Here is a 25,279-nt window from a genome sequence, read left to right on the forward strand (position 1 = left end):
CACACAAAAGGTTTTCCTTGACGTCTGATTTCTGGGGAGAATCCTAACCCCAATTCTGGCAACGCGGCCTGGTGGGTCTCTCCCCACCCACCTGGTTTTTGGCCTTGTGGCATTGACTAGCGCCCCTTGGAGCTTGGAGCTTGCTTGCATGCCCGAAAAGTTTCCGACAAATTGCCCCATTTCCTCCCCTGTGATCTCTGGGAGGTTGCAAGCGAGGTCGCTGGCCTCCCCGGTCCACGCCGCGCCCCTGAAGGCTCGCCAGCCGCAACACCTGAGTGCACCTGGGGAGGCGACCCACTCGCTTTCCTCAGGCCCGAGCGGACCTTCGCAAATTGCCAGGCGACGGCGCGCGCGATCCCGGGGAGTGTGTGCCGCAGCTGTTGCACAGGTATTTGCGTGACCTTGTCGGAAAGTTTTTCGGGGGAGGAAAGGGGGTGTTGTGCAAAAGTGCTGGGTTCAAATCTCTGCCCGGCCGTGAGGGTGACGCCACTATCCTCCAGCCCTGAAGGCTGGTGGTGATATAGCTTCCCCGTTCCGATTATAAAAATGCAGATATATTTTTAAATCGTGTAAGAATCATATCCGTACTCCCGAGTAAACCTTCTTAGGCTCCGACTCTTCCCCCCCCCAAAATCACCAGGACCCTCATTGCAGTCTTAAACCCCTCCCAAATTGGTCTCCGGATCAGGCCTGTCTTGCTCGACCGATCCAGCCGATTTTCAGTCCCCGCCGGTTGCAGATGCAAAGACAGCCTCTCCTCTTAGTTTAAGTCATGGGGCAGGAAAAGGCAGCCCCTATTAATTCAGCGGGGCTTCCTGCCGACTCCTACCTGCCTCGGGGGGGGGGCACAAGGAACTGAAAGGCCACGAGGGAAGCCGCAGCCCGACTGGCTGCACGTTTACTCGAAGGTAAAGGCCATAGAGATCTCGCACAAGTGAATACGTATAGGTTTGCCAATTGCCTGACAAGTAAGGTCAGTTCCCACCAAGGGAAGGAAAGGGAAAATATTTCTGCCGAGCTCCTTTCCTGGTGTAAAAACATCCCTGATCCGCAAGCTTGGATCTTTGGATATGTTATTTCCAAGGAACACTGTAAGCTACCTGGGACAATGACTTTGTCACAGGCACACCTGCCGAGGAAATTACCTGGAGACAAGATAAGGTGACTTCCTCTTTATTCAGGCTGAGATCCTGGCCACACTTCCCGGGGAGGGAGTGAATCCCACTCAGGCCTTGCTTTCGAAGAAAGGTACCTGCCCAGGGGTGTTCTCTGGGCCTACTAACCCCCCCTGTGTTTAATGGCCCCTTGCCCCACACATCAGGACTCCCCTGCATGCGGGCTGACTAAGAAATGGGCCTCGCTAGCGCTCAGTGGGGCCTACTCGCGAGGAGACGTGCACATGGAACTGCAAGTCCTATTCCTCTGGGCCATATTTCCTGAACAATAAAAATGCAAGGGGAAAAAAAACGCAGAGGGTATGAGCCCCGAGAACGTCTCCACGCCTCAGGTGGAGCAGAGGGTAGAGGGTGTCTCCCCTCTACCCCCCCCCAGATTGTTCCACCTTTAGAAACTGCTGGGAAATTCTCCCCTTCCAAATGTTCGGCCTGTGACTTCACATTTTGCACAGGTCCTCATTAGAATGCCATGTGTAACATCTGTCTATTCAGAATCTGGATTCGGTTCCAATCGAATGGCCCATGTAAAAACAATCTAGGAAAGTATGTTTATCTTCCGTTTATTCATTTTCTTTTTTCAAGAGTCGGTCAATTAGGAGAGACAGTTTGCAAAAATAAAAAATAAAAACGAGGTTTATTCGACCACCAGCTTTTTAAAGGTTTCCGAAAGTTGGTATTATGTACGAGGCTTGGGGGGGGGGGGACCCGATGGGTTATTCCCCCCCTCCCGCGACGGTTTTAAATGAGTCGTAAGAGCAAACGTGAGGAGGGATAGGAGAGCTGATTGGTCCCCCAGTCTTTTAAGAGAGAAAAGAAACGGTGTCCTTTTGTATATTCCCGGTTTTCCTGGAGATTACAGCTGGAATAAATATTTTCAAAACAGCTTGTCCAGGAACTCTGGGGCAAGAAGAAGAAGAAAACCTCTTCTGTAAATTGCCCAAATGTAGTTTACTGGGAAGGGAGAGTCGCAGCCAATTGCAATACCTTACACCTGCCGAAATCCCCCTCCCCACCATATCCTGTAATGTGAACGCCCCTCGGGTTCCCCCTCCCCCAATTAATTTTCTTATAGGGTTAGTTAACCGTCTCTATTAGATGCCCCTCTCCGGCAATCCCATGAAACCATCCCCCCCCCCCCCCCCGCCAACACCTAAACTGGCCCTTTAAACCCCAAGAAAGCTGAATTTTATGACATTAAAATAATTCTCCCGCCATCTTTTCTCCCTTCCCTGACGTCTCCCCAGGAGACAGACAGACACCCCAATCCCAGGAACGAGGGACTGCCCCCATTACAGGCCGTTTCAAAAGGAAATCTCAAGCCAGGAGTTTCTGGAAACGGTATACTTACCCCTCTTGATCCCCTTTCAAACCAACTCCCCCGAATCTGCCAGAGGGGAGGGAACGACAGGCCCCCACATTCACCTGGAAAGGCCCCGGTCGGTTTGCAAGAGAGGGACGGGTCGTGGCGGCCGAAAGGACCCGGGGAATTCTGCAAAAGAACTGAGGTTATTTCGATCGAAGTTAGCTTTGTCCAAAGAGCCGGAGAACAAGGACCTTTCGGGTCCTTTTCTTTTGCAAACCGGCAAAGGAAGCCCCCCGGGGGAGGGGGTCCTATTATTTTTTGAAGAGGCGCTGTCCCTGCTTTTGGGGGTAGGGTTGGGCTTGGGCCGAAAAGGCGAGGCAGAAAGGGCAAAGTGCAAAACAAATACGGAATACATGGCGGTGGGTGGATGCCCAGAGATTAAAAATTATAATCCTATGCAGAATGCAGACTTCCTTGGGCTAGCAGTCGGCTTGACGCAACACGTCTACTCAGAAGTAAGCGCCACTTACTCCCACGTCAGCCTGCGCAGGGCGCAAATCTTGGCGCCCCAAGGGACTTGCTTTTGAGTAAACGCGGGAAAGCTGGGGTATAGCGCGGTCGCGTGAAGCCCTCCTCGGAAGAAAGGGCTACTTCGGGAGTAAATTCCCATGGGAGTCCCTGCTCAGTGAATACTCCGAGAGCCTACTTCCGCGTGAATCCCGGGCACCCCTACTCGGGAGTAAGTCCCTCTCGGGTCGGCGAGGGCCCATCTCCGCGCGATCCCTGCCTAGGATCGGGCTGCGGGATTCCTGCCCCCAAAACAGATAAGCAAAAGTGTCGGGAAACTGCCCTACGTTTCCGCGTGTCTAGGAAGAGCCAAACAGAACGTGGGAGCGAGGATCGGGTCAAAAGCGGATCAGACCGCGGAGAGCCTCCCCCTCTCCCGGCAACGCGCCCGAGAATGAAAGGAGCCCGCCCGACGCGCCAGAAATCCATCGCCGGGAAAAGCTTTAATCTTTCTTAATAGACTTTTAAATGCAATTACGAGCCGCGGAGACGCGCGCAAGCCGGGAAAAAGAGCTCTCGTGTCAAGAGGCAAGCGTCCCGCTCGGGCGTCCGCCCTCCTCGTCCTGGGCCGGGCCAGGCTGCGATCCTGTGCCCTTCTGCTCCCCTTGCGCTCAATCCTATGGCCGGCAGCCGCTCCAGGCGCACGGCTGCACGCGATCCTGTGCCCTTCTGCTCCCCTTGCGCTCAGTCCCATGGCCGGCAGCCGCTCCAGGCGCACGGCTGCACCTTCTCCCGCGGAGCCGGTTTCGGTTCCAAGCAGTCCAACAGCAGCACTCCCCACCCACCCCTCCCCCCCCCCAGCCGGCGCTTGCGAGTTCGGCGTGCTCGCTCCGTCCCACCGAAAGCCGATTAAAACCGCTAAACTGTAGGCTTTTACTCCCGAGTATACGCGCAGGGGTTGGGGTGGGAGGTGAGTCCCGGGGATCCTATACGCTGGCTTTAGGTCAGGTTTGCGCCGCTCACAGACGGAGTCGCCCGGACTCGGGGGTGGGGGGGTCGTTTTGTGCCGAAGCATGCAAAGGATCGGGGATGTCAAAAGAGGGAGAGGGGAAAGGACATCCCGAACCCCAAACGCAATTAAATGCAATTAAAACACGCGCGCGCGCAAAAGACCTCTAAAGTGGCACATGCAGTTAACCGATCGCAAGCCACACACACACACACACACACTCCCGCCGCCTCCCGAGCAAGCCTTTGAAATGACAACCCGAAAGGGAAATCAATAAGAAATGGCAAAGTCACCTTCGGCGGGATGTCCCGTCCCGTCTCTAAATATGGTCCACCGGACCAGGGCAGTGAAGAAAGGGTTAGGAAGAAAGAGCAGCTTTTTCTTAAAGGGGCAGATCCAGGGAAAGTGCGCGGGGAGGGGGGGGGGGAGAGGAAGGATGGTTCTCCGAGGGGAGGGGGGGTTGAGATAAGTGATCTGAAGAAGAGGATAGGACCACCACACGCGCGCGCGCGCACACACACACACACACACACACACACACACACACACAAAGAACCCACACACACACGGAGACACACACACTCTCTCTTACACACACACACACACGTCCACCCCAACCAACCCCAACCCCGATGGTGATGAATACATTGGAAAGTTTTTTTGGCCCCGGAGAGGGTGTCAGATTGAATGCTCTGTGCGCATGTGCGAAGGTGTCCAAACTGACAATGCTTGGGAGATGAAGATAGCGCGGCAGAGCTGCTGCGGGTTCAAGGAGGGATCCACTCCGGCGTCAAGATGAGATCTAAGGCGCGAGCGAGGAAACTGCCAAAAAGTAGGTCCCTTCCCGCGGGGGGGGGGGGTAGAGAGAGTGGAGATCTTCGGCGAGATCTGGCCAGGGAGAGAGGAGGGGGCCGCGCTTGGGGGGGGGGGGGGTTGGCCGGCAGGATGGGGGGGGGGATCAGGACGAGGAGCAGAGCCCCTCCTTGGCTGCCCTTTCCGGGGATGAGCCAGCCGGGCCGGAGGAAGCGAGCGCGTCTGCCGCCGATCCAAGCTGGCTGCAGCTCTTTTTTTGTGTTTGCGTGTGCGTTGTGTGCCGCGGCGTTTCGCTCCTCGGAGTTTGGGTGTCCTTCTTCCTCTTCTCCGCACCCCGCGATTGGGGGGGGGTCGCCTCTCTGCAGATTTCGAGGCGATCAAGGATGGCAGAGGAGGAAGGAGGGGGGAATCTTGGGGGGGGGGGGAGAGAGAAGCGAAGCGAAAGTTAGCCTCAAAGTTGAACCTAGCAACTTTCTCTCGCTCCCCCCCCCCCTTTCCCCAAGTCGTTTCCAAGTTCTTGGGAAATCTTTTAATTCCTAGCTTTTGAAATAGTGGGCGCTAGAGGTTCGCGGCTGGAAGGCAGGCAGGCAGGCAGGCCCGGCGAGCGAGCGAGCGAGCCTTCCTTCCCTAGGAGGCCGTGGGAGACGGCGGAAGGGGGGAACGAGAGAGAGGGAGAAAATAAAACCATCGAGGCGAAGGGAGAATGAATTGAAGAGGCAGAGAAATGGGGAGCGAAAAGGGCGCTTGGGCGCGGGGCGGTGAAATTGACACGTACGGCTCGACGGCGGTGAAATTGACACGCTTTGGAGTTTCTGAAAAGCGGCGGATAAAGGAAGCGCTGGATTGTCCGCCGTGTCCGTCCGACCGTCCTTGCCTGGAAAAAGAAAGAGAACATGGAGGGGAGGATTTCTTTCCCCCCACCACCACCACCTCTGTTTCTTACTCCCCCTTGGAAAGCTCTTATCTTTCTCCAGCCCCGTCGTTCCCATCGGTTGCTAACTAATGAAATATCAAGGGGTGGGTAACGCGGAAGGGGGAGGTTGGAGAGGGGTGGGGTGGGGGTGCGCACCGGTTTAAAATCTTGTATCTGTCAAATGGTTATTTATCTCTCTTCTCACACCCCCCCCCCCCGGCTATTTGAAACGTTTTGAAGGGCAAAACTAGAACAGGACCGGCACAAATTATTTACGGTGTCTCATTTAATGATTCTTTAAAAATGTGTGTTTCTCTTGTACACATTTTATTTGGGGGGGGGGGGAGGCTCTGCAAAGCTAGTGCTTGTTTTGTAGTTCTCTTTACGAAGCGTTTCTGTTGGTTGGCTTGCTTACTTGCTTCGTGGATGCCCTGGTCTTCCTTTACTCATTCCCTGGTGAAACGTGGAGGCTAGAATCCAGACCCTACGCTGTAAAGTTTTAACGTGCCCTTTTGCAAATGAGGTAACCCGAAGTAAGAGGTGAGCCAGGTAAGGAGAGAGGAGGTGGGAGCGAGACAGCTTGCAGTCGAACACGATTGGCCTTCCCCGTCCTGGAGCCCTTGCACTTGGTAGTAAAGTCCCCGTGCTTTTAATAGAGACTTCCTTCCAAGAAGTGCAGCCCGCGAGGGGCATAAGACCTGGTACTTCGACGGACCTTTTAACCCCTTCTCTCCCCTCCCTCTCCATGTTAAGACTCGGATCGATTCGGCGATGCTTCGCCCACTCCTGCTGCGGCTCTCCAAGAAGAAAGCCAGAGAGTCTCCCTTTCGCCATGCCCGAACGGGCTCAAGGCCCTCTTAGACGGGCTTCTTCTGAACTTGCCCAAGGTCAAAGGAATATGGGATCCTAGATCCTGCCCGGAACATGGCCAAGAACCCTGTTCAAGCCTCAGGAAGAGTTTGCCCGAAACGCGCCGCAGGACTGTTGAATCGCAGCGCAGTCCTGACAGGCCATCCTAATAACCTCGTTGTTTCCCTTTGCGGGAGCAAGGGAGCAGGGACTTCGCCTAGGAGTTGCTCGCGCCTCCTTTCAGGATCGGCTGAAGTTAGAAAAGGGCACGAGGACACTCCTTGGGTCCTCTCACCCTTAACAGTCAACAGTTCTCCCCCCCCACCCACCACCCATCCCTATTTAAAGAAGGAACCACGCCGCTCGCAAACTGTTTTCTTCCCTGACAGGCCTGGCGATTTTCAGAAGAGAAATCACTTCTGCCGGCCTAACTCCCCTCCTTCCACTTCTGGGGCGCCCCCAGAAATGGACGAGAAATCGAGCTTCAAGCGGAACCTGCCGGCGGTCTGTTGTGTTGTTACAGTTGACAACATCAAACTTGCCAACGAATGGCTGAAGCCATTTTTGGGGGGGAGAGTTTCTCTTTGCAATTAATACTGTGATTTTTCAATAAACATAAGGATCACGGCACTCCGCCGCATCCCTCCTCAATAGTCCACTCCCGCGTGTGTGCATTTAGCCAAGGAAACTTGCCCTTTAAATATTTATATATATATATATATCTCCTGTTTTTTACAGAGAAATTAGTTTGTCACTTCCATCAAGCATAATGGAGCAACATGGGTTTTTAATTTTAAAAAACTGTATTGTTCATTAGGAGAAAGTGACCAGATTCCAAGGTGTGTTTGTAAATTTCCTACATCGTTCTAGTGTAAATGTGCAGGAAAGTATTGGGTTCTCTTTATTATTATTATTAATATTATTATATTAATAATAATTAATAATAATATCTCCATGGTGCGTGTGTTTGCTGCAGTAGTGAAGGAAGCACAAATTAGGACAGAAGTAAGGTGGAGAAGGAGGGAAGGATCCTGGAAAGATTTTCTTTCTTTCTTTCTTTCTTTCTTTCTTTCTTTCTTTCTTTCTTTCTTTCTTTCTTTCTTTCTTTCTTTCTTTCTTTCTTTCTTTCTTTCTTTCTTTCTTTCTTTCTTTGTTTTGCCCCCGCGTTTACCGCTTGGTCCAACCTGGAAGTCTCTGTTTTGGTAGGCTGATTAAACGCAGCTGGTTTGATACCAATCCCAAACTCGGCCGTTTAGAGGCGCGTTGTTGGCGGAGGCGGGAGGGAGGTGGTGGACGACTTTGAAGCTGAAGAAGACCCTTTCAGCAATAATAATTTAAAAAAAAAGTAGCCCAGGTGCCCACATCCCAGGGACTTTCTCTAAGGAAAAAACACACACCCCTTTTAAGCCGCGTCTCCCTCGAACCGAAACTCTAAAGTAGGAGATTGTGCCCAGACATTTGCTTTCTTGGCGCAGTGGGTAAGACTGCGGCCTCTCATCTGGAGAACCGGGTTTGATGCCCCACTCTTCCTCCACAACCTGCTCGGTGACCTTGGACCGATGACAGTTCTCTCCGAGCTCTCTCAGCCCTACCTAGCTTGCCGGGCGTCAGTTGTCGGGAGAGAAAGGGTAGGCGATGGCGAGCCGCTTTGAGATTCCTGCGAGTAGCTCAAAGCGGGGTACAAAATATCCGTGTGGATTTTTCTTGTCCGTGTGTGATATATAGCATCTTAAAGGGGGGCGGGCGAAAGGGGGGGGAGGAAATCCTCGACTGCATTACTCCCTGCCTGGCTGCGAAAGAAAGCCGGCGCGAACCAAGAAAGCGCCCATCGCGCCTGATGTTCAACCCCCCGACCGCGTGTGCAGATTTCATTCCGCCGGGGCAGGATTCGAAGCAGATGGCGAGGCCCCCTCCCGGGACCTGGGCTGCTGCTCTTGCTACCTGGTTTCCTGAGGAAGAACAAAGTGATGCGCACGTGTGGGGTGGGGGTGGTGGTGGGGGGTGACTTTGGGACTGCAGCCCTGGCCGCGCTGGGAAGGGAAGAGGAGGGAAGGGAAAGGTGTCTGGCCGGGAGCCCCCTGGGCGAGAACTGGGTGACGCGCTGGCCCAGGAGGAGGAGGAGGGAGCCGGCCGGGGAGCCCCGTCGTCCTCCGCTCTGCTGCCTGCATGCCTTCCCTTCCTTTCCCTTCCCTTCCGACCGCTGCGACGGTGGGCTCGGCCATCCTCCTCGAGGGCCGCGGCAAGGGCAAAAGGCGACAGTCCCCTTCTGCTCTCGCTCTCCACCCCGGGAGACCGCACGCTTTTGCAGAATGAAACTCTCCCAGCTCCCGGGACGGGGTTTCCTTTGGGGGGGGAAGGGGAGGGGAAGGGGTCTGCTCAGTTTGCACGGGAAAAAGTCTTTCGAGAAATGCCTCAAGAATTGAAAGCCGAAGGTCGGCGAAGGAGTCAGTGGCTGAGCCGCCCAGGCCATTGAATTTTTTACTCCCGGCGTTAAGAACTGCGAGGGAAAGAGATGGAGGGAAGCAGAAAGTTTTTTTTTTGTTTTTAAAAGTGGAGATGAAAAGTTTAAAAGGGGGGGGGAAGTGAGACGGAGGGAAGGGGGGGAGGTAAAAAGCAGGAGCGGGGGAGGGAAAGAAAAAGGCAGGAGGAGGACGGGAGCGAGAGGAAGGAAGGGAGAAGGCGAAAGGGAGAGAAGGAAGGAAGGAAGGAAGGAAGGAAGGAAGGAAGGAAGGAAGGAAGGAAGGAAGGAAGGAAGGAAGGAAGGAAGGAAGGAAGGGGACGGCGGCGCAGGAGAAGAACGAGTCGAGCCGAGCCAGGGAAAGGGAACCGCTGGGCTCCCGTCCCGCTCTCTCCCTCGCCCGCTTCCCTTCTCCGCCGGGTCTTTGGGGCTCCTGCCTGCTTGGCCGGGGAAGACCGATCCGCAAGAGGCGAGCGCTGCAGGCCGGCCGGCCGGCATGCCCTGGCCTCGGGGAGCCATCGGCCTTTCCCCGGGCTCGATTTCTCGATCGCTCGTTGATGGGATCAGCGGATTTTTGTTGTTTTAAATGAAAGTGGGGGGAGGGCGACATCGGGACCGAGCAGAAAGTTCTTTCCCGCGGCTAGAAACCAGCGCCTGTTGGGGGGCGGCCCATGGCAGCACGGTTCTCCTCCCCGCGTCCCAAGTCGCAGTCCTTATTTCAACAGGCTTGGTTCCCTTGGCCAAGAGGTTTTTTTTTTACGTGAGTTTTTTAGAAAGGTATTTAAACTTGACTCTCCACGCACGGAGTTGAGCCTCTCCAAAGTTTCGGGAGAGAGGGGAGAGATCTTTGTTCTTTCCTACCTTTTTTATAACCTCCCTTAAAGGAGCATTGGATCGGGGCCACTGCCAGCCCCAGATTTACACACACACACCCCTACACCTGAGAACAACAGATAGGCCGGACTGACTGTCCCAGACGGGTTCAAATTGGTTCGAGCAGAATCGTTCCTTTGCCCCTTTCCTTCTTCGGATGCCTGGCTCTATCCCTCCAATGCAATTAGGGTTGGGGGCTTCTGGGGGGAAAGGGGGTTGTTTTTGATGGCGAGGAATGGAGAGGTGTGTGTGTGTGTAGGGGGGAGCAGGCCTCACCATTGCATGGCATCAGCTTCCAATATATGGAGAGGTGGGCGTTGGAAAGGCCTTCCCAGGTCACCCCCAGGACCCATCTCAGCCATCCAAGAGCAGCCAGCTGCCTTGGCAAAATCCAGATTCCAAGCAGTAAGGCCGTAGCCTCCATCCCCCCCACTCAATAGCTGGTATCCAGAGGAAGCTAAGCCTCTGAGCTTGGGGGGTTCTGCTTCCAGGTCACTGGGAGGGGCCCCCTCCTCTTTGCATTTGACCCACTTCCCCCCCCCCAGAAAGCCCTTTAAGTCACTGGCCTTCAGCACCTGCCCTAGCAGAGAAGATGCCCAAAGAATGCCTGCTGCCAGCCCGTTCTGTTGGGTGCCCCTCTGCCCTGATTTAAATATGGCAAATGGGGGAGGGGAAAGGCCCCCTCTTTGTAGGCCATTCATCGTTTTATAAACGTTTGCTGTCCGTTTCTTTTCTCCCCTCCACCCCCCCCCCCACCCCAAGTAAGAGAGAGAAACTATCCCAAGTCCTCGATTCATTCTGTGGGTTGCCTTTATGGGCCTTCCCCCCAGCTTTCCAATATGAAATGGCCTGCTCTGTACACACTGTTTGGCCAGGGGAGGGGGGAGCAAGATCCTTGGGTCTCTTGCAGAACTGTCTCCCCTCCCCCCTTCTAGGCCCATCAATCAGACCTGTCCCTATATCTGTCTCTTGCTCAGCAGTGGCATGTGTTATAATCTGCCACCCCTTTTCTTTCTCTCTCTCTCTCTCTCTCTCTCTCCCGCCTTTTTTTTTTTTTTTGGCTTTTTGCGCTTTCATACTTCTGCGAGGAAGAGATCAAAAATGCATCTTGAACAGAATTGAACAAGGGCTTAGTTGGGATTCTGTGTGCAAAGACTGTCTCGGCCAGCCTTTCTCAACTTTTTGACCGTGGAGAAACCCCTCAAATGTTCTTCAGGCTTCGAGAAACCCCAGAAGTGGGACGATCCTGTAGAATATGGTTGGGAAGCAGGGCTGTGGACACGCCCACCTGGGGCCCCGCCCCTTCCCACGCCCTTCACGCCTGTTATTGGCCATCTTGGAAGAGGTGGGTGGGTTGACATGACCATTTATGGTTATATCACCTGGCAAATGTTTAACAAATTCAAACAATGTAAACAATGAACTAACTCCCAGGCATTCAGGCAAACCCTTCCAGGGCCATCAAGAAACCCCAGGGTTTCACCCAGCCCTGGTTGAGAGAGCCTGGTGCAGGGAGATGAGGGGAGTGGAACAAGTCTGAGGGTGTCAGGTGTCGGTTGGTTTTGTATATGGAATAAGACCAAGAAATTCCATCACATCGAGAGCACTGCTTCCTGTCATCACTTGGAAGGGCAGGAGATGTCTGCTCCGTTTCATAGCCCCCACCCTCAATTATTGCCGGAACACAGTGAGGGATGTGAGAAGTTCAGGTTTGTTTGCAAAACTGGCCTTCTTTGGGCTCAGGCCTTATTTTGCTACAATCTGCCCCGTGGTCCTTGGACTGGCGGGGTGTGTCCCTGCGTAAACATCACTAACATAGGATGGGATGCAGAATAAAAATCACATTGCAATGCTTAATTTTTATACTAACTTTCAACCTGTGGTCCTCCAGATGTCCATGGACTACAATTCCCACGAGCCCCTGCCAGCGTTTGCTGGCAGGGGCTCGTGGGAATTGTAGTCCATGGACATCTGGAGGACCACAGGTTGACTACCCCTGGTTCAAAGGATGTCATTACATGTCAGAGCTAGGCAAGTGGAGTTGCAAAAGTGTTCCTTCCCGAGTTTTCCCAACGGGAATTTCAGGAAAGATGCTATTTGGGCTGCAAATGAGTTTTCTGGCCAGATTGTCTCTTTTCAGGAGAGCGGTTCTTGTGCTGTGGCTGTGAAAATCTGATAGCTGTTCACACTGCAAAAGGCATTTCCAGTGGGGATTAATATTCTGGCCCACACAGTTTTAATTCCCAGGTTGCGAACCAATTGGAAGTCAAGTATTCTTTAGCTACCTCTCTGAAATCACATTGGAAGGTTCAACTCACACCTGAACTGAGAATCTGAGGCTGCCTCTCTTTTTTTGGGTGGGGGGGCACCAGGCTGCATTTCCAGAATTGGGGCTAGGATTCTCCCCAGAAATCAGACGTCAAGGATGCTGTAATGGTGACTAATACAATCTTGATCAGGAACTGCAAACAGATTGCAGATGGCTACCTGCTCCTCTACAGTGACAAGATACACTTAAAGCTTGGCGTTCAAGACAACTCCTTCCCCACCAAAGCTGGATGGTCTTCCACTTGATCCTCTGCTTGTATGTCTCCAGGAGTACCTGGTTTTCGCCTGGGCTAGATGGACCCTGCATTGATCCAGGAACTCAGTTCTCACAGCCGCACAGAACTTGGCTTAAGACACTAGTCCTGTAAATAAAACAACATGTAGGCACTTGGCATTCAGATTAGGCGGATCCACTTAATCCAACTAAGACGTCGGTAAAGCCCCTGCGGTGTGCAACAGCCTAGTCTTCTCCCAGTGGGTTAAGAGGGGCGCTTATGATTGCATTTGTTTGTCCCACTGCATCTTAGAGAATCACACGCCTGCATGCAGGCACACACACACATACGCAATACTCTTCTGGAATTTCAGAGGGAGACAGTCCCGGGCATGATGCACAAAAAGAATTTCCAAAATGGATGGATCAGAGCTTCATGCTTTCCTCTGCAGATCACTTTGAACCATTTTATTTGGAGTTTCTGCCAACCAAGGGCCGAAATGCTGGTTTCTTTGCTCTGGTGTGTTCCTCTAACCATGGGTCTGTCACTCTCTTTTGGCCTAACCTACCTTCCAAGGTCATGGTGCCCACCAGACAGGTGGGAGCTGGAGATCTGCCAGCACTATGACTGCCTTCCAGGCAAGAGATCACTTATCCTAGAAAAATTGGATGTTTTGGAGGATAGACTCTATGGCTCTCCAGCCTCCTGATGCCACTCCCTTCCCCAAACCCCACCCTCCCCAGGCTGTGCCCCAAACCTCCAGCTTTTCCACATGGGAGCTGGCCACCCTAGAAGTGATAAATATTTCAGAAGTGAGAAGTATTTCAGCTCCTTGGAGGAAATGTGGTCACAAATTTTAAACAGGACAATATTATAGCTGATTTCTTTTAAAGGATGCTATTTTATGCACTGGCCGAAGAATACATGACATGCATTTAGGAAGTGAGTAGTAAGCCTGTTTTTGGGGTGTACCATCTGAGAATACCACTGGACAGGTTGACTTCTGGGAATGTCTCTCCAATGAAAACACCCAAACGTTTGCGAACAGCAAAAGAGCGAGCCCTAATCCGAGGTCCTCCCTGACATGCTTCTTTTCTATGCACGATGACCTTCTGTGTATGTGCGCGGTGCACTCCGCCATGTGTGCGCCTCTCTGTAGTGGTGCAGCCTAGGCAGGGGCTGATCACCTTTCCAAGAACTAAGAACAGCATGGCTGATTATAAGTAAATACCACTCCAGGAAAAGAATCCCTTACTCCTGTAGACGAAAGCAAGTGGCAGGATTGGGACCTTGCTGCAGGTTATGAAATCCAATCGGCATGTATTTGCTGGGTGGTTCCCCCCCTCTCCCCCCCCCTGCAGATGCCATAGCGGTCACCTTACTTCCAGCATAAAGAGCTCTTTGTCCCTTGGGCTTTCAGCTGTTCCCCCCCCCCCCTTTGTCAGTTGCCTGAGATGGGCAGAGAGGCCTAGGAAATGGAGAAGTAGGAAGAGAAACCACCCTTCTTCTCTGTGGGTGGGGAGCCACCCAGAAATAATCTCTCACCTCTCCTATTAATCCATCCTGAAGTTCTTGGCAGCTTCTGCCACTCGGATCGACCTCTGGACAATCATGCGGCAAATGGGTCTTTTGCTGGAGAAATGATACAGGCGAGCCCTTAAGCTTGGGACCTGGTTTATTTCCCCTCCGGGCCAGCTGTGGAACATGACAAGAGAGCATCTGAACATGTGCAGAATAGGAATGTGGCATCTGAACATGTGCAGAATAGGAATGTAGCATCTGAACATGTGCAGAATAGGGATGTAGCATCTGAATATGTGCAGAATAGGGATGTAGCGGATGCAATCACTTCCCCCTCGCACGAGCCCTCTTAGGTGAGGAGTAACTTCAGCACTTTCGTATGAGAAAGGATTGCTGCACACCTGGGAATCTTCCATGGGATCTCCGTAACTTGGTGTTTTGGAGGGAGTAGATTGCTGCACCTGCAAATTTGGTACTGTGTGCTTGGTTTTGCCTCCCTTTGTCAACGCGGCCAGTTATAGCAATGACACACCAGCATCCAGTGTCTTATTCTTCAAGGAATCTGACCCAGTTAAATCTGTCCGGAATGTCTCTATAGGATGTCAGCAGTTCCTCATATAGGGATAATGTCACGTTTTGCACCCCTGCAGTTTCAAATTCCTGGCCCTATTCTGCACACAATAGATAATGCTCATTCAGTGCACTTTAGAAGTAGATTTTCCGCACAGGAAAATCCAGCTGCCAAAACCCATTGAAAGTGCATTATCCTATGTGTGTGGAATGGACCCTGATTTCACTTTGCCTAATGCAAAGACTATGATCTTTTTTTTTGGGGGGGGGGGAGAAGGAGTCATGTTCTTCCCCTCATGTCAGTTTTCCCCTATAATTTTTAAGCGATTTATCTGCATTGAGGAATTTATATTACGTGTGTATTACATAAATGCTGATGACAAGGGCTAGGGCTCAGTGGCAGAACATCTGCTTTGCATGCTGAAGGTCCCAGGTTCAATCTCCAGCATCACCAGTGAAAAGGACCATCTAGTCCTGGGGCAGTCAAACTGCGGCCCTCCAGATGTCCATGGACTACAATTCCCATGAGCCCATGGGAATTGTAGTCCATGGACATCTGGAGGGCTGCAGTTTGACTACCCCTGATATAGTTGGTCAAGTGAAAGAACTTTGGCTGGAGATGACCGAGGGGCACCACTGGTGAGGGTGGACAAGACTGCCCTTAGAATCATAGAATCCTAGAGTTGGAAGGGGCCATACAGGCCATCTAGTCCAACCCCCTGCTCTACGCAGGATCAGCCCAAAGCATCCTAAAGCATCCTCCTTGATTGCCCAGGAGTCTGTCTTGGTATAAGGCGGCTTAATGTGACATATAAAAACATATACGAATGCCGAAACTGGGGACAAAAACATATACATTTAAAAAAAGAAATGGGACCATTCGCTCCATCCCTGTCATTGTAGGAGGTTGGTTCCCAGTTTCACTCCAAGTTTGCTAGATGCTCCTTATTACGGGCAAATATCTCTTATTCCCTGAGCTTGGTGGCTCCATTTGACATCATGGGCAGGCCTTCTTTCAGCGTTCCAACCCCTGCAGTATCCCATAGAACAATTTTACAATGTCGCAGGAGGCACATTATTTTGAAATTATGACCTGGACGTCTGGCTGCCACCCCTCCTCCTCAACTATTTCCCTCATGGTGCAACACCCACCCACAACCCACTCCTGTCCCCCCCACCCACCCCCATCAACCCCTTTGAGGCAAAGCTGGCTACTAGCTGTTCTCCCCCCCCTCCCCAACAGTTTTGATCCAATTAGGCAATTAGGAATACTTAGGGGGTTGTGATCTGGTAATTGAGGTGATGTATAATTACACTCTGAACCCAAATTATCCAGGATTAAAAAAATCTTATTTTTAAATGAAGTTTTGTGTCCCTTGCACCCCCATGCTGCAAGAGCATTAGATGCAGTTCATCAGGTGTCCAGGGAGAGGGGGGAGAAGGAGGGGGAAGCAAATAGAGTGAAAAGTTAACTTTCCCAAGAAATAAATGCTTTCTAAAGGGATTTGAATGTTGATTAGCTAGTTTCTGCTCGTTCCTGGGCCCAAATGCCATTTCGTTGTGCCGTATAAACTTTCTATCTCCACCCCACTCCCCTGGCCTTGCAGTCACCTCTGTCATTAAACAGATATGCCTGGTTATTTCTGATATGACATAAATAGAGAATATTTGCCGTGAATACAGCGTGTCATCCTTGATACAGTGGACTGATCTACCCAGTACCCAGCTTGGATCCAGTTCATTCTGCCCCTGAAAACACAACAGAGGAAGGCCCATTGAACTCCTACTGTGAATACAGGGCTTGCATGCTTTTAAAAATGAATGTACAATAGTAGGTATCTTGTTCAAGTACGTTGCAAGTAGAGTTTGCACGCTGCTTTGGAGCATCCAGGCTGTTTCGCATTCAGCACGAGCAGGTTTCTGTGGTTATTCCCAAATCTCCTTTTGGGTTTCTACTCCTTCTTCCCTCCTGTTCCGTTTGCAGCATTTCTGAAATGAGTTCTGGAACTGGACTGTTGAAGCTTTTGGCTCCTCCATTACATTTGTGACTCGCTTTTGTCTTTCTGGGTTATAGAGAGATAGATGTAAACTGATGTAAACTGCAAAATAATAATAAAAAGCAAGCACAGATCATTGGATACGCTCCAAGCAAGTAGAGCTGGTAGAACTGCAGGCCCCTGGGAGTAAGCCTCATTGAATAACACTGTAATTCATTCCAAGCAGGGCTGCCTTTAGGATTGTTCCCCTGAGTTCCGGTATGGATAGAGCCTACATTCCCATCACAATTTTGGGGTAGGGGGAAAAGTGGTGAAAATAAACTATTTTAAATATCATTTGTGAAGATACTCATGGCAAGTCAGCTGGGAAAACCCTGCAGCATCTTGCCTTGGATGCTTCACCGTCATCCCCTTGGAGCAGAGCCTTTTCTGTGGTGGCCCCAGAGCTTTGGCATCACTTCTCATGGTCAGTTTGTTTCTTTGTGGAAGTGGGCAAAGAAATTTAAGATCTGGGCCATTATTTCCTTCTCATTATTTGTCTTTGTCTCTTATTTCTTTGTAATGTTTTTTTTCCCCCTGCTGGAAGCTTTGACTTGAAGGGGAGGGCAAAGTGGCATATAAATATAGCAACATGACAATAAACTGTTGAGTTGTATCAAGTTGTCCAACTGGTTAAGATGGAGCTATCTAACCAGCTCAAACTGGGTGACTACCCTACTTAAAACAGATGCTGCAGTTCTCTGTAATCTCTGGTCCTGTTCACATTTCTCCAAGAGTGACCGGGTCTCCTTTTCAAAAGTAGCCACTGGGAGAGGGATATATAGACGAGGGCTATAATGCTTGGGGAAGAAAGGATATTCCCTAGCACACACCTAGGGTACAATTCTAAGCAGGTGTACCGGCAAATAATTCCCACGTTATTCAATAGGGCTTACTCCCAGGGAAATGTCCCCAGGTTTGCAGCTTTCCCTTCCCTCTTTTTGAAGGCCAAGGTTCGTCAGAATGAAATAGAACTTTGAGATTTCCCCCCCCTCCTCTCCTGAGATGTTTCTATTATTTCCCCACCCCATCCTTTTGCTCTCCCTGCCTGTGTCCTGCAGGCATGATACCCTGGCAATAAAGATTGCAGATAATTTAGCTGTCACCATTAGATAGCAGTGGACAGCCAGTGCAGCCCAACTCCATGCTGAATAGTTAACCGTCTGCTTTTCTAAAAGGGGGAGGGGGGGAGCGTGCCCGTGAGATGTGTGTGTTGGGGGTGGGGGGTGAGGTGTATGTGTCAGCCTCTGGTGAATGCTCTGCTTATTTTATATCAATGCTAACTCTTTCTGTCCATGAAAATTGGCTTAATTATATCAATGGAATGTTTCTTTTTCAATTCGGGGTGCAATTAGTCCATCTTGCTGGCTGCAATTTATTTTAATAAAAAAGTAAACCGGTGCCGTGTTCAGCTCCTCGTCCCCCGGGGACAAATGCGATTGGTGTGTTTAATTTCATTAACGACAGTGCGGCCTACTGGAAAAAAAAATGGGATAAAATCAGCTTTCTATGGCTTAAACACCGACGTTTGAAACAAATCATTACTGCATTAGCTGTCACACTGGTAATTCCAGAACCCAAGACAAAAATATTATCGCTGTTTTTATAACCCTTTTGCAAATGCACTGTTAAAATAATTTGTAATCATTTTTTCTCTCTCTCTCAAAAAAGCATGGCTTGTTGCTTTTCAGTTAAGAATATTTTATCACCCCCCAAAGAAAGCTATTCATTTTCAGAGGCATGTTTTGTGGACGGATTCGTAATGGATTCCCCCCCTCCCCTATTTCTGAGTTTAGACTTTTGAATGGAACATGGATTATTAGCAGCTGAGTAAATTCAACATGATATCCTAGGTACAGCTATGACAGAGAAACCGTCCCTTTTGATCTGGACATCCCAGTTTCCAGCACACATATCAGGATAGGTGCAAAGATATAAGCAGTCAGTGGTAAGGGAAATTCACTTGTCATGTTCACACAGGCTCACTTTATCTCCATTTTTCTTGGACTGAGTTCTGGCATGATAATGATTTTGTTTTCTTTCTTTTTTTAATATTCCTTTAGTCATTGTAGATAATCATTTGTCATTATTCATTTTTTTAAAAATCCTCTATTTATTGCACGGATTTGGGTTGATGCCTAGGATTAGGCCTTCTGCAGTTGCTGCTTAGACCAGGCAGAGAAACCTGGAAGGGAAGGGTGCATTATTTGATCAGGTTCTTGATGGCCCATTTCCTGATCTGAAGGAGGAGACCCCCTTGATAGTCCAGGTTTAAATTCAGTTTTGCTTACAAACAGCTTGAACCTCCTTCACACTTCTCAATGGTCATCCCCTCTGGCTAATGATGACCAGAAGAGATGTAATCCCCTGGACAGTATCGTGCCGTAGCATAAATGCAGTTTAATTTCTTCCAAATATTCCAATCTGGAATCTGAGCTTTGCGGTAGAGTCTAGAATTGCCTCTGTACCTGGCACAGGGAGGTCTAATGTGCTGCCTTTGAGTTTTGCTACGGGGACTGCTGGTGCTTATTTTTGTGGCAGGTGACTCCAAGAATTGCCTAAAGCACTGGAGGGATAATGATCACCAGAACCAGTGTGGGATCCACTAGGGGCCCATATGTTTAACTCTCATGGCATCCTCCAAAGGATCATTTGACGTAGAATTTTAGGGTGCTGAGAACTGCTTGAGAGATTACTAGCCCCATTTACGGCTTTTCACAGAATAATAATTTTTGGAGTTCTCTGGAAATGGACAGATCTATTAAAATGGTTGGTGAGTGGCTATCTTGTAGTGCAAAAGCTTAACCCCTGCTTTTAGAGAAGGTCTAGAAATTAGGATGCTGGGTCTTAAAACATTTACCCCCACCCTAGTAGATCAGCCCCTATGTAAGCCCAGAATAGGCTCTGGCAAATTAGAGGTGGAATCTGAATGCATCCTGGAATTTCCTAGCTTCGCAGACTGCTTACCCACTAGCAGGGTTTCGGTTGCAACAATTTTTACTGATTGGATCAGTGACTTACTAGCTGGTTAGCAATGCATTCTAGAAATGCTTCTGTGCAGCTCTGTCCCATGTCTGTCCAATATTTTACGACATCTTTTCTGTGTAACGAGATCTACTGTTTTAGCTACCGTCAAAACCACTTTGCTAGTTTTTTTCTGAGAAGTGGTATAAAAATGCAGTTGAATCAACAGAGTGTCCAATGCAGCATTCACATGATGAAACCAGAGGCTTCAGCGGAGCACGTCCCACGGTGTTCCCACACGGGCTTTACTGGACTTAGAGGTGGCTTTTTGAATTTTTCATTTCTGCTGTCTGGATCCATTAATCTCCATTCCAGACTTGCTTTTCCCCTCTAACCCATTCACGGTTTTTAACTGCTCCATTTTCTGTTGCCTTGCACCAAACTAGTATACAAAGAACAGATTTTCAGGATTGTGTCTGTGTCAATGTATCATATGTATAAATGATTCATATTCTGTGTTTGAACGTTGGTTGTGTCTGTGTGTGTATATATATGGCATGATATGCGTCCGTATTGCAAGCACATTTAGCAGAAGCACATTTAGCAAGCACATTTAGCAGAATCGGCAGCAAAAAAGCAGAGAGTCGTTGGGGGGGAAAATATAAACAAATGCCCAAAAGAAATGCACTCATGCCTCATTACAGTTTTTTAATGTTATTCTACAAAGCCAGAATTAAACCTCCTTTTGCAGGGGGAGGGGTCCAACGTAAAAGTGAGTTGTAGGTTCCAGGCCTGTGGCTTTTCTCTGATTGGCTCCCCTACCTGGATCACACAAAATAATTCAGTGCAATGACTCCATCCACCCTTGCACCCCTTCTGAGGCATGCGTGGCCCATGCGCCTCCTAGAACCATTTTCCATTTCACATCGCAGGACAGATAGGGAAGAGCAGCTACGGCAGCGTCACCTCAGCTGAGCAGCGACTGTTGAAACATGCCGTGTTTCCCGATTTCAAGAAGAATGTTGGTTTCATTTTAACACTCTGCAACAACCTCCCGGACAAAAGAAGCACACACCCAACCAGCTGATAATCCCATTGAGTTTTATTTGCTCAAATACGAATAAAATTGATTTCGAATCCAAGCGAGGCATCCGTAATGCTGTTTTTATAGACCTGTTGACACTTGGTAGGGAAATTTTGCAAAGTCTACTGGCGGACGAGAATTCGGCTAAGGTATTTTTATAGCAAAAGGGAATGGAAAAAAGAACTGTATCTTGGGGGGGGGGAAAGTGCTGATGCTCCCCACTCCTTTGTATATTAAAGGCATCTAATTCTGTTCCCGGATCTGTAAAGATCTGGAGGAGTGAAGCACAGAATCGAAAGCACCACTTCTTCCTGTGGTGCAAAACACGAGCCACCATAACATGTTCAAGCTACTGAAATTAAGTCAGCGTGATGTAGCGCTGAGAGCGTTAGACTATAGGATCTGAAAGACTTAGCTTTGAAATCTTCATCCTTCCTTGGAACCTTACTGGGTGACCTTAGACCAGTCACATACTTTGTGCCTCACCTACCTCACAGGGTTGTTGTGAAGATAAAATGGAAGAAAGGAGAATGAGGTAAGCTGCTTTGATTTCCCATTGGGAAAGTAGGATTTTATTTTTTTTTTAAATGGTGGATTCCTAATGGACCATGTCTAAAACAGAAGCAGGAGTTTTAGAGGAAAAGTTAGATGCAGAGAATTCTGGAAGCAGTCCTAACCACCATCATGCACGGTGGTCCATTGCACCATTACTAACAGCATGACGTGTTTGCAGGGTGATTCTGCGCATGCCCATTGCCCTTTCCTCTCGCTACACGCAGGCAGCCAGCCAGCCACCCTTCCTCCCATTCGGCACCCATAAATCTCACATTGTGGGGCATTCATTTCCAAAATTAATCTCTGGATTCTGTTGATAGCACTGCCGTCAACACCCCTTTCAAAAGAGACAACCGTGTGTGCAAACCACTCAAAACTCCATTTAGCAACACGCACACACACACACACAAAATTCCCATTCAATCAAACAATCAGTTAATCACTTGCCTCTAATCTGTTGCCATGGAAGGAGAGTCACCCACATCCACGTCCCTTCTTTCGCGGTGCTGCAGTCTTTGGAGCCTTCATGAATATACATGGCTCCTTCTATAATTTTTTTTTTAAGTGCTATTAACGCGTCCGGAACCCATCAAAACAAATATTGTGAGGGAATGAGTTGATTCCCAATTGCACAGTTTTGGCATAGGGCAAGTTAATGAAATGGGCTCTTTTTGACATGAAAGAGTTCGTTAATGGGTGGGTGGGGTGGGTGAGGGTGGAGAAGCAGTAAATAGCACTTAAGAGATCTATCCGCAAAAGCCCTTTATATATTTTTTAAAAATGCATGACACCCTTTGGGAAACAATGAACAATTTTCTTGCAGGGGATCAAAGTTCAGACTCCAGCTTTTCCAGACGAAAAGATGAGGTAAAAGATGACACTGGAAGAGCTCTGACTGAGAACTGCTGCCTGTCAGAGCAGACAATATAGTCCCTAAAAGCTCATGGGTCTGACTTAGTAGAAGACAACTTCGTAGCGTACATAACTGTGACATTTCATTCATTATTTCAGACCAAATTCATATACTGTAGTGCAATCCTTCCCCCTACTTCCTGCATCATACACAAACTTCCTCTTCCTTTAAATCTTCACGGCAACCTTGTGAGACAGTGCAGGGTGTCAGAAAGTGGCTGGCTCACTCAAAGTCACCAAGAACCCCAAGACGAAGATTTCCTCTGACACTCACAACCTTGAAGTTTGTATGAAAGCATTCCAGAGAACTTTTTAGAACTCTACGGAGTCTCAGCGTGGCCAATGATCCTTAAATGTTGCCCTCCACCACTTACCAGCTCTGCCAAAGTCATGCCATAAGAACCATGGCTGAGTGGGGATTAGAACCCAGGTCTCTCTCGTTCTACTACAGTATTGTAAGCCCTGCACCCCATTGACTCTTGCAGATCTCTTTCATATGCAGTACAAGTTCTTCATCCTTAACCTGCTCCCTACTGTGATGCACCATCCTATCTCCCAGTATGACCATGGGAAGTTCTCTGGATTCCAGGAGCAGTTCCCATTACCTGAACTTCTCTTCTGCCTCTTCTTCTGTCCTTCTCCGTCTGACTGATTGCTTCTTCTATGAACTTGTCTTTTCAGTTAAATCCTCTTGAGGGAAAGCAGGTGATGACTTGATGTGGGGTCTCCTGTTTGTGCTTGGTAGACCATCCACTGAAAGCTTCACCCGAGACCACCATTGTTCAGCACATTTGTATGCCGCTTTTTGTACGCTGAAATAATACTCTGAGACATCTGACAGGGCCAAAAGGAACAGCGGCAAGAGGTGAAACATGAAGGAAATGGAAATTCCCTCCAACATCTGACAAAATGAGGTTTGACTCACAAAAACCCTGGGAAAGTTTGTTGGAATTTAAGGCACTACCAGACTTGATCCGCCCCCCCTACTACTACAGAGTAACATGGCTACTCATCTGAAATCATCCCAATATCAAGAATCTAAAAAAGAGCAGCCAACGGCATGATATCACTTCCGAGGAAAACCTGGAAGAGGCAATGCCCCTCTAGGAATCACTGGAAGCTCTATGGTAATATTCTAGAGTTTTTGGCAATTCTTAGAGAAAGCTGACATCACTTTTGAGGAAAATTGGCAAGCAAAATCAGCTCTCTCCAGAAATGATTTGGTCACCTTTGAGTTTATGGGTTTGCGAAGGCAATGCCATAATGGATCGTGATCCATCAGCTCAAACTCACAAAAACTCATCCTGAAGTGCATTTTGTTATGGCTTAAGGTGTTACTGGACCCGTGTGCCACTTTGCGAGAACAGACAAATACAACACCCATTTGAGAATGAGGCAGAATTTAATGGCACCCTTAATTTTAAGGCAACTTGTACTGGGCAAATTCTCACTTAATTGTGCTCTGGGATTGTTTGTTGTAAAAGCAAAATCACTTCTGTGCAAATATTTTTATGAGCTTTCCCCCGCCCCAGACAACATGTTACTCAAAAGGCAGAGGAACTAGAAATGTCTCTTTAGCACCAGACTGTTCTTTGAAGTGTACTTTTTAAGGGAAAGTTGCTAAAAGTAGATTTTCTAGAAAAATTGCCAAATAATCCTCGTGGTGTCCAATTCCAAGATAATGATGCGTCTCTGTGTGAAAATATTAAATGGCAATAATGCGCACTGGGAGGATGTTTCTGAATCAGAGAGTCAGTTAACAGCTTGAAAGTTGCGTTCATTGAGTGACAGGATACAGATGGTGCCTTAGAATACTGGGGAGGAGAATCTCTCACTTGATATTCTGTCTATTGGCGAAACAGTTAAACGTGTTTAATTCCTTTCCGTAGAGTCAATAATAAATACAAATCTTAGCTCAACGGTGCCTGTTTTGAATGCAGTTTTTTTCCTTGGTGCCCTCAAGCATGGTTCTGTGATCTTTGAAGGGGGGAACGGGACTCAAAAATTGACATATCGTGTTTGCAAAGTCCCTTCTCTCTCTTGAGTCAAGCACTCTTTACGGTCTTGTTGATGGTATCCAATGAAACGAAGACCCTCGGAAACTTTGACCCTGGAGATCCTGTTGGACTTCAAGTTGCTACTGGACTCTAATCTAACTTGGATCATTCCTTTGCAATTTTGAAACAAGCAGCATTTGTGTTTTTGTAGTAACCATATGGCAGTAGGCAGGGAGGACAAGTTGGAGTTCTACTGTGGAGTAGCAGTAAGGAGGCTGAGGTGTAGGGCTCATGGGAATTGTAGTTCATGGGCATCTGGAGGGCCACAGGTTGACTACCCCTGCATCAGAATTGTTTTCCAGCAGTGTATGCAAGGTCATCAGTGACAAGACGTATGACCAATCTAAATATGACTTGAAGGAGGTAAAAGGTGTGACAAGAGGCAGAATATTCAGGGGAGTTGAGCAAAACAGAACAGTGGGAGATTTCTAATTCATTGGTCCCGTTTTGGAATTCTGATAGCTTGGAACTCCAACTCCATGGATAAATATGGACGAGAAGAGTTCTGGAAGGATCCTTAATACACTTTCCGTTCTAAAACATTTCCAAGGACGGAGCAAATAAGGCAAGGGAAAAACCAATCCGGGTGGATCTTTGGCCACCGGAGAAACTGGAAGATTTAAAGAAAAGACGTCCTAGGAGGCCGCTTGCAGGAGATATCCCCTCAAACAAAAGCCAAGCCGCATTCCTTTAATAGTAGAGTCGTAGGATGCAAAATTTGACTGGTGAAAGCCAAGCCATTTCCCGGGCCGGGGGCAGCCAACTGGAGCTGAGAATTCTCTGGTTTCATGGCTAGAAATTCCAGACCAGCCGAGCCAAAGGAGGTCCCTTTCTTCTTCGCCCCTCCCCTCCCTTCTAGGTGTTAATCTCCCCCCACCCCCTTCAAAAAGTTAGATGGAGCTCTTTAAAAAGCCATTGTCGGTTATAGAATATCATCTTCTAATAATGAGGTAGGCTTGGTATTCAAGGGCATTCCGGCCGCACCAATTGGGTCATCTCTCTTGGCAGCCTAGATAAGGGGTCATTCTTTCTTCTTCACCTCAAACTCTCCCTTTACCAGGGGTTTTAAATTGCTTTTTTCCGATCCTGACAGACTACACTCGTTCAAAGGGAAAGGGGAAAGAGGCTGATGGTACC

At 49.1% G+C, this 25,279-nt stretch overlaps 1 protein-coding gene and 1 long non-coding RNA gene across 7 annotated transcripts in view; one reads left to right on the forward strand and one right to left on the reverse strand.

Annotated features, from left to right (window-relative positions):
* PRDM16 (PR/SET domain 16) overlaps positions 1-25,279 on the forward strand; it is a 338,369-nt gene that overhangs the window by 34,252 nt on the left and 278,838 nt on the right. For 4 of the 6 annotated variants that reach the window (XM_077311216.1, XM_077311221.1, XM_077311217.1 and 1 more), the window contains exon 1: positions 4,458-4,826. The exons of 1 other annotated variant lie outside the window; for it this stretch is intronic. In XM_077311216.1, coding sequence (XP_077167331.1) covers positions 4,790-4,826 — 37 coding nt within the window. In that variant the 5' untranslated portion in view covers positions 4,458-4,789. Of the gene's footprint in view, positions 1-314; positions 389-4,457; positions 4,827-25,279 lie in introns of those variants that run through there. One more of the 6 variants, XM_077311219.1, reaches the window with a different exon arrangement.
* LOC143824214 (uncharacterized) lies at positions 1,720-4,559 on the reverse strand. The gene is made up of 3 exons (XR_013226728.1): positions 4,288-4,559; positions 2,524-2,664; positions 1,720-2,072 (listed from the first exon to the last, which is right to left on the reverse strand). It is a non-coding gene; the product is annotated as an uncharacterized LOC143824214 (long non-coding RNA).

The sequence above is a fragment of the Paroedura picta genome, chromosome 15, assembly GCF_049243985.1.
Source record: "Paroedura picta isolate Pp20150507F chromosome 15, Ppicta_v3.0, whole genome shotgun sequence".
NCBI lineage: Eukaryota > Metazoa > Chordata > Lepidosauria > Squamata > Gekkonidae > Paroedura > Paroedura picta.